General features: G+C 45.2%; 1 protein-coding gene across 1 annotated transcript; it reads right to left on the bottom strand.

Moving 5' to 3' along the window:
- Positions 1 to 4,421: 4,421 nt before the first annotated feature.
- Positions 4,422 to 4,751, bottom strand: LOC140221799 (uncharacterized mitochondrial protein AtMg00860-like). The gene has a single exon (XM_072291769.1). The coding sequence runs from the start codon at positions 4,749 to 4,751 to the stop codon at positions 4,422 to 4,424; it is 330 nt and encodes a 109-aa protein (XP_072147870.1).
- Between the last annotated feature and the right edge of the window lie 11,073 nt (positions 4,752 to 15,824).

The raw sequence follows: 15,824 nt of genomic DNA, 5'->3' as shown, positions 1-15,824 counted from the left end.
CCGGACGAAGCTACTTGGGAAAAAGCGGAAGACCTAGAGTCTAAATATCCGGAGTTATTTGAAACCGTCAGGGACAGATGAACAAGGACCATCACCCCACTATCCTTGTACAGAAAAAGAAAAATTAAATGACCTGACGCAGTTTCCTTTCCATTCCAAAAACCAAGGATTTAACTCCGGGAATCTCGGGACGAGATTCTGTTAAGGGGGAGAGGCTGTAATAAATGCCATTTGAAATAATATAGTGACCATGAAAAATTCTGAAGGAAATCCAAAAGAAAAAGAAGGAAAAATGGCAAAAAGATCAAATTCGGCCAAATTTTGACCGAAATTTGAATTTCAAATTTGAAATTCAGAAAAATTTGTCAAATGTGTGGAATACAAGTGTAAGAGTATTTAGGACTGAAGCATCAAAAATTTGGAACCAAGCTAGTACTAAATCTCTCAAAAGAACCAGAGAAAAGAAAAAGAAAAGGACGTGTACTGTTCATCGTCCGAAAATAGAATTCCAGAAAAACAGCTCCAGAGTCCATTTTGGAAATTGAATTCTGGGAAAATTTGCAAATAAGTGCATCAAGACAACTACATTATATTGAAGTGTGAACCTTGGACTACAAGATCTGGGTGTTGTTGGCCAGGATTAATAACAAGAAGGAAGTCAAACTCAAGCTCAAAGTCAGCACAATGTCACACTTAACTGACACTCTGAAAAATGACTAAGTCTGAAACCGACAGTATGAGGGTCGACTTTGAATTCAAATTCAGAGTAGTATGGATCAAGAAAGGTAGGTGTTCATAAGCAAAATGGAACTTTGACACATTATAGAACATATTTGAGAAGAAGTTGGATTGAAAGAATAAGGTTTGGATCATTGAATCGGTTCACCAAGTAAGCTCAACGCCACTGTCGTTAAACTGACGAACTGAATGTCAGTTTCAGTGAACTTCAAAGGAACCCGGAAAATAATCGAAATTGCGTCGAATTTGATGTTTATCTTGAGTCAGAGCCAAAACAAAAGATGATGGGTTTGAGATTATCTTCAACTTCTGTTAAGGCACGGGAGGCCGTCGGATTGGAGATCGACCACGACTTGGCTCTGAAGATCACGGGCGGGAGGAGCGGTGACAGAACCTCCAGACGTGTCGCCGCCGCCGTCGTCGGTCGTCCGCCAGCGCAGCTAGCTAGGCCACCTCCTCACCACATAAGCCTACGGGTAGGCCACGGTGTCGCCCATGCGCGCGGTGAAACACTTGAATATCTACCGCTCCCGCGCCGCCGTTTCACCGTCGCCCTTTTTACCGCCGCCCGCTCTCCTCTGCCCGAGCACCGCCGCCAAGCAAATTCCACCGCCACACCGCAGCTCCCGTCGATTCCTTCCGTCCACACCTCCGCCTACACCCCACCAGTAACCTTAACCACTTGTTGCCCAGCTTCTTCGCTGTCACACCTTGAATCGCCGCCGCTTCTATCCGCCGCCGTCGCGCCGCCCGCTCACGGTGAGAACCACCTTGCGCTACCTTTCTTCTTTCTTGAGCAGTCATGGTCGAGTCCTTAGGGTTCCAGGATGGAGTAGAAGTAGTCGTTTGAGTCGGTTAAGCGGTTGTCGCGAGTAACCACGGCCGGCTGAGGGAGTTGCCGCCCGTCGCCGTGGAGGGGATGGCTCCGGTCATCTCCGGGGAAGCTGTTGCCGCGCACGGGGTCGTGTAGGTCTAGGGTTGGGGTAGCAACCTAGTCCCGCCGCCGGGAGGGCGCCGGCCGGCGAGCCGCCCCGCCCCCTGTCACGGGCGTTTTTGGCGGGAGGTAGAAGAAGCGCTGTGCGCTCGGGCCCGCGTGTCAGAGAGAGAGAAGGGGGGAGGAAAGCGCAGGCCGAAGCGGTGCGGTCGTCTGTGGGCCGGCGCGTTGAGGCCCAGTGGCACGCGCGCGGGTGACCGGAAGAGAAAAGGCCGGAGGCCCAGGGCAGCGACGCAGGCCGGCGTCACGTGAAAAAGGAAGAAAACGAAAGAGGGGCCGTGGGCCGGTGCTGGGCTGCTAGAGGAAAGAGAAGAGGAAATCGGCCCACGGGGCCCGCCGGAAGGAGGAGTAAGGCCGGCGGGTAGAAGGAATAGGAGAGGTGGGGTCCACGTCGTGGGGCCCAGCGTTTCGTGAGGAAGGGTAGAAAGGAGTTGGGTAAGAAAAGTTTTTCCGGGGGAATTTTCGGGAAAAGTTAGATTTCTTTAGCAAAATAATCCGTTTAAACTCGTTTTACACCATTTTAATCACAGAAATTTGTAGGAGTGTCCAAAATTAATGAAACCAATTTTGTTAGGCTTGTTTTATTTTCCTTTATGCATTAAAATTTTTACACCCTAGGAAAATAATAAAACAAATTGGGTATTTATTTAATACCTTCCTTTTAAGGTAATTAAATAAATACTTAATATTTATAAAATGTATAAAAACATGAATAATACTTTATCAATCACAAATAACTCTCTACCCATAGGAAATTAGATTTTTAAGTTAGAAATTATTTACCACCTTTATCAAAAATTAAAAGCTATAGGAAGGGTTAAATAAGAAAAATAAAGATATAGGTTAATCTTTTTAGATTTCTTTTGTGTGTTGACTTACAACTTTATCGTGATAAGTCGTATAGTCTTTGTTGGCTTGCAACTTTATCATGAAGGAAAGTTGTATAGTCTGTTATTTAAAAAGTTTGCATTCTAACCCCTGCATATGTTGTGCCGTAGATCCAGAAGCACCAGAAGAGGATTACTGGGAATTTTCAGAAGGACCCTTGGAGTCCGACGAAGTGTTTGAATTTATTCCCTGTGAAGCAAACCCGTCAGCTTCCACTAATCTTTTTAACGATCAAGGCAAGCCCCGGTGCATTTATACCTATCTATTTTAGAGTCGTTATTTCATGTGACTAGTTATAGGTTATTTGTTTATTGTATGCACTAAGTCTAGGAGTTGAATGAAACCTATTCTTGTGTATGATCATGCCTTGAATTAAGGACATCTTTGCCACTTGTTTAAAATCTTAGAAACTACCCAAGTCTAGAAATGCTTATATGCTTACATGTTTGGTTTACCAACCTTAAGGAAAACTCTTAAGTCATACATGTTGCTTATGAAGGATAGTTGGGAATATGAATACGGACAGAAGCTAGAGATGTAGTTCTGTCTGCTAGATTAATTTGGTTAAGGCCCGATCGTTGTCTTAACCGCTGATCAAGTGATAACATCTGATCACTTACTGGGTATGGGACCAGTAAAGCCCAGTAGGTTAGTAAATTCTATGATCAGGAATGCTTCGTACCCGCGCTTGACGTGCTGGAGATTGGCAGGGGTGTAGCCTGAAACTCACATGGAGATCGGGCCAGACGTGGGGTCCCATGTGGGGGTGCATCCCTGGGTCCGGGTAGTTGTATTCCTAATCATTGACTTTGCTAATCGAGAGGTTGTTAGTACGACCTGGACAGTCGTATAATGCTGGTGATCAGGGTACTCTCCTGCAGGATGTAATTAGATCCGGATCGCCGCAATTCTCGGTCATGAATGCACTTGATCACTGTTGAGCATCGTAGTATAAACTCATGTGATATAAAATCTCCTGTTGCTAAGTACTGTATGATTTAACCGTTATGATTGTTTTACTTATGTTATCATCTAGAATGGTTAGGTAATGACTTAACTAAAATAAAAGATAAAACTAAGGCCTCACTCGTAGTAAGCTTTTTCGGCAAAACCATGTCAACCAAGCACACCCAAAGGCTGACATGCATTCCAAAGAAAAACTATTATATTGGTTAGTCGGGTAAGACTTGCTGAGTACCCCGTACTCAGGGTTTTCCCCTTGTGGTTATCTTTCAGAAGCTCCACAGGAGGCTACCGAGAAGGAGACCCCGAAGACCTAGAGTGTTGATCTGAGTCTCTCAATACTCTAGAAAACCCTGTATCGACGCATCTTCTCCCAAACTGTTTATGTTTAATCTTAGAACTTGTCTAACTCTGCATCACTAAGTTTGTCTCAATTTAAGTCTTGTAATAACTCGTACCTTTTAATTATGTAAAAATATAATGTTTGTTGATATTATCCCATCGCGGATATTATCCTGATGTATGGTTATGAGACACGCCGTGGATCCTTCGAGGAGTCCTAGGGACACTCGACGGACTACCGGACTTATGCTGTTTTAGGTGCGTTTCAGATAATTGCTGTTCCGACAGCGATTAGGCGCATTTAAACCAGCTTAAGTTGGGCAGTTCCGCCACAGCTTGCTAACCCAAGTGTGCTGGGGAATGGTGGAAAGGTGCTGGTCCAGGAGAAACGTCAGGGCAAAATGGTCGGTGCGGTTGGTGAATGGCCATGCCCAAACGTACGGCTGCTAATGGCGCACGGCTTTGACCAAGCTGATGAGCTCACACTTGTAGGCTGCTAAGCTCGTAGCCCCACACCCTGGTGGAGGATGGCACCGAAGTCAGAGCTAGAAGCATCACAGTCGATGAAGAATGGCGCTATGAAGTCAGGCAGCTGGAGGACCGGTCCAGACGTCAGTGCTGCTTTGAGCGCATTGAAGGTGGTGGTGGCAGTGTTGGTCCAACAGAAAGCCTCCCGCTTAAGGAGGGCTATTAGGGGTGTAGTGATGATGCCGTAGTTGTGGATGAAGCGGCGGTAGTAGCCCATGAGGCTGAGGAAACCGCGCAGAGGTCGGACGGACTGCGGCGTTGGCCAACCTTGTACAACCTCAATTTTGGCCGGGTCCATAGCCACACCGTCCTTGGAGATGAAGTGGCCCAGGTATTCCACCCGACACTCCGCGAACGAGCACTTGGAGCACTTGAGGAACAAGCTGTGGGTACGCAGGGTGGTCAAGACCGCTTGGATGTGTTACAGATGCTCGACGAGAGAGGTGCTATAGATAAAAATGTCGTCAAAGAACACGAGCACAAAACGACATGGGAAGGGGCGAAGAACCTCATTCATGAGAGATTGGAATGTCGCCGGGGCATTCGTCAAGCTGAAGGCCTGACCATGAACTCAAAGTGGTCGTGATGAGTCCGGAATGCTGTCTTGTGAATGCCATTATCGTGCATCCGGACTTGGTGATAGCCGCTGCGAAGGTCGAGTTTGGTGAAGTAGGTGGTGCCGTTGAGCCCGTCCAGCAGTTCGTCGATGACGGGGATGGGGAACATGTCGCACACTGTCTTAGCATTGAGGGCGCGATAGTCAACGCAGAATCGCCAAAAGCCATCCTTCTTGCACATGAGGAGGACCGGTGACAAGAACGCCAAAGTGCTGGGGTGGATGAGGCCCTGTTGCAGCATTTCAGCACACTGGCGCTCGAGCTCATCTTTGAGTAGTTGGGGGTAGCGGTAGGGGCGGACCACGATCGGCGAAGTGCCTGGGAGGAGATGGATTTGGTGATCACAGGGCTGAGTAGGAGGCAGCGAGGACAGCGTGGTGAAGATGTTGCTGAACTCGGTGAGGAGCAGTTGGAGGATGTCCAGGCATTCGACTGCGTGATGCTGGTCCATCGGACGAGACGGTCCTGTCACCAGAATGCCATGGTTTGGTGCTCAAAGTCCCAAAGGATAAGGCCTAGGGACTTGAGCCAGTGGCAGCCCATCACAAGATCGTAGTTGGTGAGGGGAAGGACGAAGAGGTCGATGAAGAATCCCTCATTGCCGATGGTGACAGGAATGGCGGCGCAGACTCTGGCGCATTGGACGTGATCCCCATTGGCAACCCCCACTGTTAGGTCGGGGTGTGCGCAGGCTAGAGGCCGAGGCGGCGGGCTGTGGCTGTGGTGATGAATGAATGCGTAGACCCCGAATCCACGAGGGCCTGAAGGGAGGTGCCAGCGATGGAGGTGGCCAGGTGCATGGTCAGCTGTTTTGATTCCGGTGAGGGTGTGGAGGGAGATCTTGACATTCTCGGAAGGAGTCGGCTCTATCTCCGCAGCACTCGTGAGTGGTGCGTCGTCATCAAGCTCCATCAGGTACAGGCTCTTTGTCATGCAATTGTGGTCCTTGGAGAACTTCTCAGGGCAATTGAAGCAGAGGCCCTCCACCCAGCGCTGGGCCATCTCCTGCGGCGTCAAGCACTTGAAACACACGCCTGCTAGAGGGGCGGTGTTGGTTGGGGTGGGTAGAGTTGATGGTGCCATCTTGGCACCTGGCGGTGGCATCTGGGGACTAGTTGGGGCATGAAACGGGCGTGATCGGACCAGGGGGTTGGCGTGGGCAGGTGAGGTGGCCGCAATGCCATTGTCGCCATCATCATCTAGCTGCAGGCAGCGCTCGAAGGCCTGAGCGAGACCCATCGTGTCGTCGAGGGTGGCTGGGTGCTGGAGCTTGATGTCGATCTGCAGCGGGTTGCGGAGGCCGTCGATGAAGCAATCGATTTGATCTTGCTCCTAGAAAGTGCTGCAGCATGCGAGCAGGGGAAGGAACTGCGCCTTGTACTCCTCCACTGTCCCAGTGCGGCAAAGCTTCATGAGAGCACCGAGCAAATTGCTGTGCATCTGAGGACCGAAAACCCACTGCACCTTGTCAACGAACTCTGGCCATGTGGGGGCTCCATGGTTCTGCTCCAGGAGGTAATACCAGTCCTGGGCAGTGCCTTCCATGTAGAAGGAGGCGAGCCAGACGCGCTTGTTGTCCGATGTGCGGTCAGCGCAGAAGAATTGTTCCGCCTTGTATAGTCAAAGGACCCGGTCTGTGCTGCCGTCATAGCGTGGGAAGCGGAGCTTGTGTTTGGCGTGCTCATGCGGCAGTGGAGGAGGCGGGGCAGTAAGGGTGCCGCTGTGGGAGGTGCCGGAGGAGTGGTGGTCAGATTGCAATCTATTGACCGCCACGTTGAGGCGGCTCTGGTCGCCCTTGATCGTGGACATCTCAGACTTGATGGCGGAGAGGTCAGCGAGGATGGTTTCCAGGGCGTGCTTTAGATCATCACTCATGGTGGCGGTGGAGTAGTGGGTTTAGCAGTGCGCAGGGGAGTTGTGGGTGGTGGGCGAGGTGGCGGCAGCAGATAGAGGCTAAGGAAAGTCCTGTCTGATACCAGATGATAGAGCTAGTAAACTGAGGGCTTTATTGATGCCAATGGCACAATAGTAGATCATGTTCGCCCTCCCTATCCCTAGGAGGCTCTGAAAAGATTGATTCTACTCTGCTTGCATATCCTGTACTGTGGCTCAGCTTATATGAGTGCCGGCCACTATAAATCTCAACTAACTCCTCTCATCCTTATCTTAAGCCTAACAAACTACTGACCTAGCTAACAAACTAAATCAATCGGGCACCTACTCAGCCACTAGAGGCTGTTGGCGCCTTCTTCCTCTTGCTGTATACTTTCCCAACAAAAGAGTCCAGAACACTTGTATTAATAAAATTTAATATTGATTGTTCTTTACTCAAGACTTATTAAAGAAACAAGCCATGAAGTTATGATTACTAAACCATGAATATTCATATGCTCATCACTCCCAAATGCAATTATATGTGGCTTCGCATGCCCATGCGCGCGCGCACACACTTTTACTTAGTCTTTTTATATGGTAATAAGAAGATTTATGAGCTGTTATTAGTTTTCATAATGGTATTTGTGTGTAATTTAATAAACTATGTGGAATGCTCAGGACAGGGACGATAGTCCCCGTGCTCTATATATGTTGAAATGGTATAATAATCGTCTATACAGATCTCAAACTTCTAATCCATGTCATTTTAAATTATGCAGGCTCGTGATTGCAACCTACAAAAGAATACAAATAGTGGACATTTTAGATGGGGCAACGTTAAGCGGTCGTCCAGGGGATAGCTTTTCCTTTAAGCCCCGTCGGAACACAAGCTGTTATGACCGGGATTACGTACTACAGGCGCGGCAAGCGGCAACGTGGCTAGACGTGCACGACAGGGCGAGGCGGCAGCTGTTCCGGAGATCCAATTAAGTTCGTTTGAGTTGATAGGATATTTACTACTCTCTCTGTCCCAAATTATAAGTCATTTTGGCTTTTCTAGACATATAGCCTAAATATAGTGTACGTCTAGATGCATAAAAACATCTATAGATCTAAAAAAATCAAAACGGTCTATAATTTGGGATGGAGGGAGTAGTTTGTTAGGAGATATTAATTGGTTTGTTAGGGTTGTGATTCGGCCTATAATTAGAATTACAATTATTACAACGGCCTATAATTACAAGACCACTATTACAGAATTACAATTTACCAACATCATGTTGGGGTCATATGGTCTAACACGCCGCTGATTTGATTCAAATAAGATACAATATGGTTTCCCTGTTGCAATTAGTACGTGAAAATCAACCAAATATTTTCCATCTGCGAAAATTCGGTTGCGCTATATACGTACCGATTTCACCACCGCAGCGTACATCAATGGGTCCCTATAGAAAATTGGGGATATATGTGGGGTACGGATCACCGTCAATCATAAAGTACCTCGAGCCTCTTATAGGGGACTTATTTATAGCCCGGCACGCTGATTGCATCTTCGATGAGGACAAGTTCCCGGCATTAGGAATACCACTGGTATTCAGTCCTATGATCCACATACTACAGAATCTGAACGTGAAGTTTAGAAGATTATTAATTTGTAAAACATTGCAAATAATCTGTCAGAAGCATTTACTGACCAATATAGTCACAAAATCACATAATCCTGCTGTAAATGTACCAAAAATAGTAGCAATTCCTACTCAAGATCTCCCAAATCAGGGAGAGGTACTGTTACAAAGGATATGGTTATACAAAAGCCTCCACGGAAATCAAGGAAAGTTACTTCCAAAGTGGTAAATGCAAATCCTCATCAAGTTGATAGACACCAATTGGATATTGTAAATCCAAATGTTATGGATGTTCAACAGAAACATCACGTACCCAGCACAAGTGTACACAACAATATAAGTGCTGGGACATCGGAAGATCCGGACTCTATCATGATGAGTCACAAGGGGTAAATGAAATTTCCATCAACTATATTGATTCTGGAGAATCATTTAATAGAAAGACTACAAATGTTGATATTTATTTCGCCTCCAAGATTGCAAATGACCTTCAACATGATCCAGAACCTAAGTCCATGGCAGAGTACATCAAGCGCTCAGACTGGATCAAATGGAAGGAAGCAATTGAGGCAGAATTGTGCTCGCTCAAAAAATGAGAGGTATTCTCCACAGTGATACCTACTTGTCATATTTTCCCAGTGGGATCAAAATGGGTTTTCGTCCGTAAAGGAATGAAAACAACGAGGTGGTAAGATACAAAGTGAGGCTTGTACCACAAGGGTTCACGCAGAGACCCGACATCGATTTTGATGAAACATATTCTCCAGTTATGAGTGGTATAACATTCCGACATCTCATATCATTGGTAGTACAAAACGGTCTATCCATGCATCTCATGGATGTAGTGACAACATATCTTTATAGGTCACTAGATTCGGATATTTACATGAAAGTTCCTGAATGACTTGATATTCCGAACAAGAATCATTCTCGCAACATGTATTGCGTAAAACTTCAAAAATCATTATATGGCTTAAAACAGTCGAGAAGAATGTGGTACAACCGACTACAGGAATTCCTTCTACATAAGGGTTTTTCCAATAATGATGCTTGCTCATGTGTATTCATCAAGAAATCCTTAACTGGATTTTGTATTATATCCGTGTATATTGATGATCTCAAAATCATTGGGAATACACAAGATATAAATGAAGCACGCAACCATCTTAAGATGGAATTTGAAATGAAATATTTGGGTCAAACCAAATTTTGCTTAGGTTTACAACTTGAGCATGTCCTAACAGGGATTTTAATTCATCAATATATCCAGAAAATTCTGCACAAATTTAATATGGATAAATCATATCCAACCAAAACACCTATGGTAGTTTGATCTCTTAATATTGATAAAGATCAATTTAGACCAAAGGGTGAAGATGAAGAGTTATTCGGACCAGAAGTTCCATATGTCAGTGCCATTGGAGCAGTAATGTATATCGCAAATTGCACAAGGCCTGGCATTGCATTTGTGGTAAACTTACTGGGTAGACATAGCGCTGCACCAACAAAGCGCCATTGGGCGGGGATTAAGAATATCTTCAGATATCTTATTGGCACAATGGATCTTGGCTTATTTTACGAATTTGACCAAGACAAAACTATGACTAGATATACCGATGCTGGCTATTTATCTGATTCCCATAATGCCAGATCACAAACAGGCTTTGTATTTTTACATGGTGGAACGGCTATATCATGGAAGTCATCAAAACAGACTCTTGTAGCCACATCCCCAAATCATTTTGAAATAATTACATTATTTGAAGTTTTACGTGAATGTGTATGGTTTCGCAGAATGATTAATCGCATACAACAGTCATGTGGTATAGGTTCGATCACGAATCCTACAATTATCTATGAAGATAATGCTGCTTGTATTGCACAAATGAATACAGGTTATATAAACAGCAATATTACAAAACACGTTGCTCCTAAGTTATTCTATCCTCATGAATTGCAAGAAAAAGAAGAGACAGAAATCTTGCAAACCAAATCATGTGATAATCTTGCAGATTTATTCACAAAGTCCTTACCAACATCATTATTCCAAAAATATGTTTTTGGAATAGGTATGAGACGACTCAAAGATTTGCAAGCATCAGGATCCCTTAATATAACCTGTACATAATCTTCTAATTATGAATATTGCACTTTTCCTAATGAGTTTTTCCTATCAAGGTTTTCTCATAAATAGATTTTTAATGAGGCAATATACATTACAAAGCAATCGCATATGTCATATAACATTTCGAAGGGGCCACTTCACGAAGGGGCCAATCCCCCTTCCGAACAGGCACCTTCATGGCCCTTGGGCATGTATATATGTAAACATTGACAACAGACAAATCAATCTATTCCACTCCATTCTGTCATTCCATTCCATTTCATTCCTCAACAAAAATGACCTATAATTTAGGATGGAGAAAGTAGTTTGTTAGGAGATATTGATTGGATTGTTAGGGTTGTGATTCGGCTATAAATAGCCAGACAATTGTATCGGATGGGATTAAGCAAGATCAACAAACTGTTGCTCTCCTTGCACCTTTCGCTCGTTCCCTTGCTTGCATCTGCTCGTGCGTCAGCATGGCACCACCGCGCCGTTGGGGGTTCAAGCCCTGGCCAGTCACCCATCATACATCAAGCTGGGGCTACCATGCATCATTTATCAACGTTATATCTTAGTGACATCAAAATAGGAGGTGCTATGGAAAGAAACAAGCTGTGGTATACACTATACAGTAGGGTATTCTTTCTCTGAATGTCCTAGGGGAAATGTTCAGAGTTGCATCTCATATGAATAATCCATGTGTAATTGATGATCATCTTTTTTTTTCCTTCGAAATTTTAGTTTAGCGGATTTTATTATTACTGTTTGACGCATCAGACCTTTTTCCTAGCTAACAACAACATGTGGGGCCAAATCGCACGACATCAAGCAATCAGTGTCTGAAAACCATAGGAGGAGAGGAAATAAAAAGGTCCTCGATCGACAGAACAGGCACATGTGCCATAAGTTTACAAAGACTTGGACATTTGCTTCATATACAACAAATTGCAGAAACTAACATGGTTTTGGGGTTTTAGAAACTCCACTTGAGACCTCATTTTTCAAAACCGTGGTTCTTGGCACCTCTGGTCTCTAAGCCACAATTTGGTGGTGTGCCAGGCTTTCTGAAACTAGACATCTTAACATGTCCCCTTCACATTTTCACCACTTGATCCATGATGGCCAATTATGTTTAGATACATAATTTACGTCAAATAATCCTTCTCGACGATTCAGGCCCCATTATTGACTAGATTACTCTTTTTTCCGCTCCAAGATTTAGACGTCTCGGAATTGAGAGTCAATAAAGTCAACTCAAGTCAGCTACACTTCTTGAGTCAACTCAAGTTATTAACACTTTTCCCATGTGGAAATCTATCTTTTTCGGCACACACAGTCTTGGCCCCACTGTCTTCTTATTATAAAGTTGTCATCTTACAGCAGCACAGTTCAAATTTAACATATCCAGAAGATCTCTCTGGATAGAGGCCGATAGTTGTCAACAATTTTCGTGTAATTTAGTCGAGGGTAGATTCTACAACCACTGCTAGATTTTTGCTTGTATCCCAAAGCTGATACCCTAACCTTTGCTTTCCTTAGCAGGCTGCCTTTAAAAAGAATCCTATCTGGTCTTGTTCACAAGTGTGAAAGGAAAGAGAAATCAAACGCAGATGAAAACATGGAGAAGCTGGAGATGGCACACAGCAGGCTGGAGGCTTCTCTTGAGACATCAGGCTGGAGGCTGCTCTTGAGAGATCAGATAAGTGCTCTTGAGACATCAGATGAAAACATGAAGAAACTGATGCGTCCTTGTTGCGTTGGCGTAGAAAACTGAAGCATGTTGCTCAAGTGTGTGATGACACCCTGCACAAATTCAAGAAGAGAATCTTAGAAGATGAAGAGATACAAAAGGAGGTAAGAAAATCCTCATTTCCTAAACGTATTGCACATGCTACCTCATCATTTGTTTTCTCAATCTTAAGCCACAACAACGACGGGTCGGCCAGATCCATTATCCGAAGATTTGAGTGGTTTGCGGATGGTGCTAGCGAGTTTGTGAGATTAGTAGAGCTTGGTGGCACGCCACACCATCACATGCCCTTCCACTCCTTTATTAAGCACCTTTTTGCTTGCAGCATAAGATAGTTAGGGGAAACAAGTACCCTTTGTTTCTACTATTGTTGGTGCCTTTCAATACTGTAGAGCATGGAAAAGAAGCTAGTCTGATGTTTATCCAGAAAGATGACATTTGGCCAGAGGTAATAACGCGGCAGCTTTCGGAGAGCACTGACATAGTTGGGATCACAATTAAGTGCTTGGAGTTGTTTGCCCCTCATTCAAGTGTACGATTGAAAATATGAGAAAAGAACTTTCCCAACTACCTACTCAAGACTTGTAATGGGTGACACCACCTACTAATGAGTATAGAAATAATCAGAACAATATCCAAATCCTTTATTCTCAATGGTTTCGCCGAAACCCATTATATTGCAAGCACCATGGCAGGATTATAAGATATCTTGCTAGACCAAGTACTTGAAGTAACTTTGCAGTGCCAGGTCTCATTGTCTCTGCACAACAAACAGAAGACCTTGCTGTCTGAAGACATGATTTCACTGCAAGATTATCCATGTCTGAAAGCTGGAATTTCCTTTGCACCTCATCGCTCTTCAGAAGACATGCTGCCTGAAAACACAAGTTCTGCAATAGTGGCGATCGTTGGTGAGGAGCAACATTGCTTGCGTGTAGACATCACCCTGGAACAATTGGAAGAAATCATGCTACCAAAGGCAATAGATTACTTCCACCAGAATGCCGACGCAACAATCTACAAAATGATTTCGAAGTCTAAACATAGGTCCGCACTCATTCAGGATTGACTTATGGTGTGCTCATGTGTCCATCCAACTAAGAAATTGGGTGCAGACCGGATGCAAAACGCATCCGGTGCATACCCAGTCCGCTCGATCAATGCGTGGAGTCCGCTTCAATCCGTCGGTTGGCGTCGCTTCGCGTTTCCAGAGTTTTCGCGGCTCCTGAACTCGGCTCCAGGACTGCATGTGTACTCCGCTTCGTCGGTTGGCTTTTCATGGCAGCATGGCAATACCATCGGACCGGACTCGGCTCGAACGCACAACACCATTGGGAACACACCCTCATTTTTGCTCGGCTCATTATTAGTAGCTCGAGCCACCTCGTTTTGGCTCGTGAGCTGGAGACCTCTCCGCGACTGGACAGTGTCAGCGACGGTGAGGGCGTGAAGCTACCTCAATGACGGCACGGCGGTGCGAGACGATAGGAAGGAGCTAGGCGCGTCGGATTTGGGCCCGAGCTCATCGGAGTTGTGGGCGTTGAAATTGCATCACCTCGTCATCCACGGCTCCTCCTGCAATCCTGCATGACCCGGCGGTGTGTCGGTCCGTGAGCTATGAGATCTCTTCACAGAAAACTAAACGGAGCATCTCAAATCAGAATATAGCAGATTTACAAAAGAAATTTATTTTAACAAAAATGATTCAGGCTCCCTCACCTATTACTATTTTAGGTGCTCTCTCATCCGAGATAACGAAGCTGCACAAAAGAAAACGAATCAAATCAAAGCTAGAGCATCTAAACTCCTGCGGCCTTACCTACGTGGCTGTTGATGCCCCTCCATGAACCCTTGCTGTGGCTGTTTTGGTTTGGGTGGGGCTACTGAATGTGTGATAGTTTCAGTTACAGCTAACCATGGTTAATGCAGCATTTTACAGTGATTGGGCATGCCCGTAGCAAGATGAGCGATGAAGAGCTCTGGAACATGATTAGCATGACACTGACATGTGGAATTGGCAAAAGGTATGTTCTTGCTCTGTCATTAGTATGTATTGGTATACTCGCAAAAAAAAATTAGTATGTATTGGTATATATCAACAGTTCAAGACTACAATAGTTTTGCACCATGGATCCAGTTCTAGCTATCAGATTGGAGAGCCAAAATATAGGAAATCGTATTATGTACTGTAATACTGCGCCATTGCAATATTACATCACTAATTTCAAATCATTTACGGTTTGATTTTAAATGGACTTCAGGAGCATCTCCATAAATTAAAGAGTGTATGAAGTTCAGAAATTCACTGTTTGTTTTTAAGTTTAGTGACTCAAACAACTACCTGCTACATATGCAATCCGTCTAAGCTTGTCAACCATCCAATCAGTATCACTTCATACCTTTTGTAGACATTCTCAATCCCCAAAGGTATATTCTAAATGTAATGGAAATTCTATTTGAGCGATCAATTGGGAGAACTGTGGCGATAGGATGGAGCAATTTCTGCAGAGGTACTTCTACCAATCTGGGTAGTACAACTCAGAGGAGGGGTTTGCTGAATTAGACAGAAAGCTTAAAGAAAAAGAGGAACTGATATCGCAAATAAGAGTTTGGATTTGAAATTCAGCGAGCATCGTGCCCGCTATGCCTAATCTGTCGTGCAATTCAGAAAATATTCTCAAAATCGTATGGAAGAGCGATGAATCTGCATATAGTACCTTTCTTCTGAGTGGAGTTCAGTTTCTAAGATTAGCTGATGCATTTGTGTGGTGAGATGCGAAATAACCACGCTTCAGAATTTTGCCTCATCAGGAAGGCAAGGCACCGAACAGGCTATTCTACTTGTCGATCCCGCCAAACATGTTCGTCAATGTGGTAACATCTGCTAGCCGCACCGCATCTTCTTCAACCGAATGGACTACATTTATAGTGGAGAAGCCGTTCGGCCACGACTCGGAGTCCTCAGGGGAGCTCACTCGGTCCTAAAGAAGTACTTGGCCGAGGAGCAGATATTCTGCCAAAAAAATTTCGACCGTCCTGACAAGCGGGTCCCACTTGTCAGAGGGCTCCCGCGCCGCGCCAGCCTGGCCCCGGCCGCCCGCGCTGCCTCAGCCTCGGCCACGACCGCCCGCCCGCCCACCACGGCAGCCCCACCCGGCCGCGCCCAAGCCGCCTCGGCCGTGCCGCGTGAGCGTGTCCATATCCCAACCACATGGAGACCGCACACACAACAAACTGCCGGAGCAAGGTGATAAAAAAGTTACACAACACGATAAAAAATATGGTGCGCTATACGACACAATAAAAAATATCGTGCACTAAGACACATCGTTTCGCCGTAGCAATGCACGGGCATCTTGCAAGTAAATTCAGAAGCAAATATCAGATCGTCAGA

This window comes from Setaria viridis, chromosome 2 (assembly GCF_005286985.2).
Source record: "Setaria viridis chromosome 2, Setaria_viridis_v4.0, whole genome shotgun sequence".
Lineage (NCBI taxonomy): Eukaryota > Viridiplantae > Streptophyta > Magnoliopsida > Poales > Poaceae > Setaria > Setaria viridis.
This window is presented reverse-complemented; position numbering and strand designations above follow the sequence as displayed.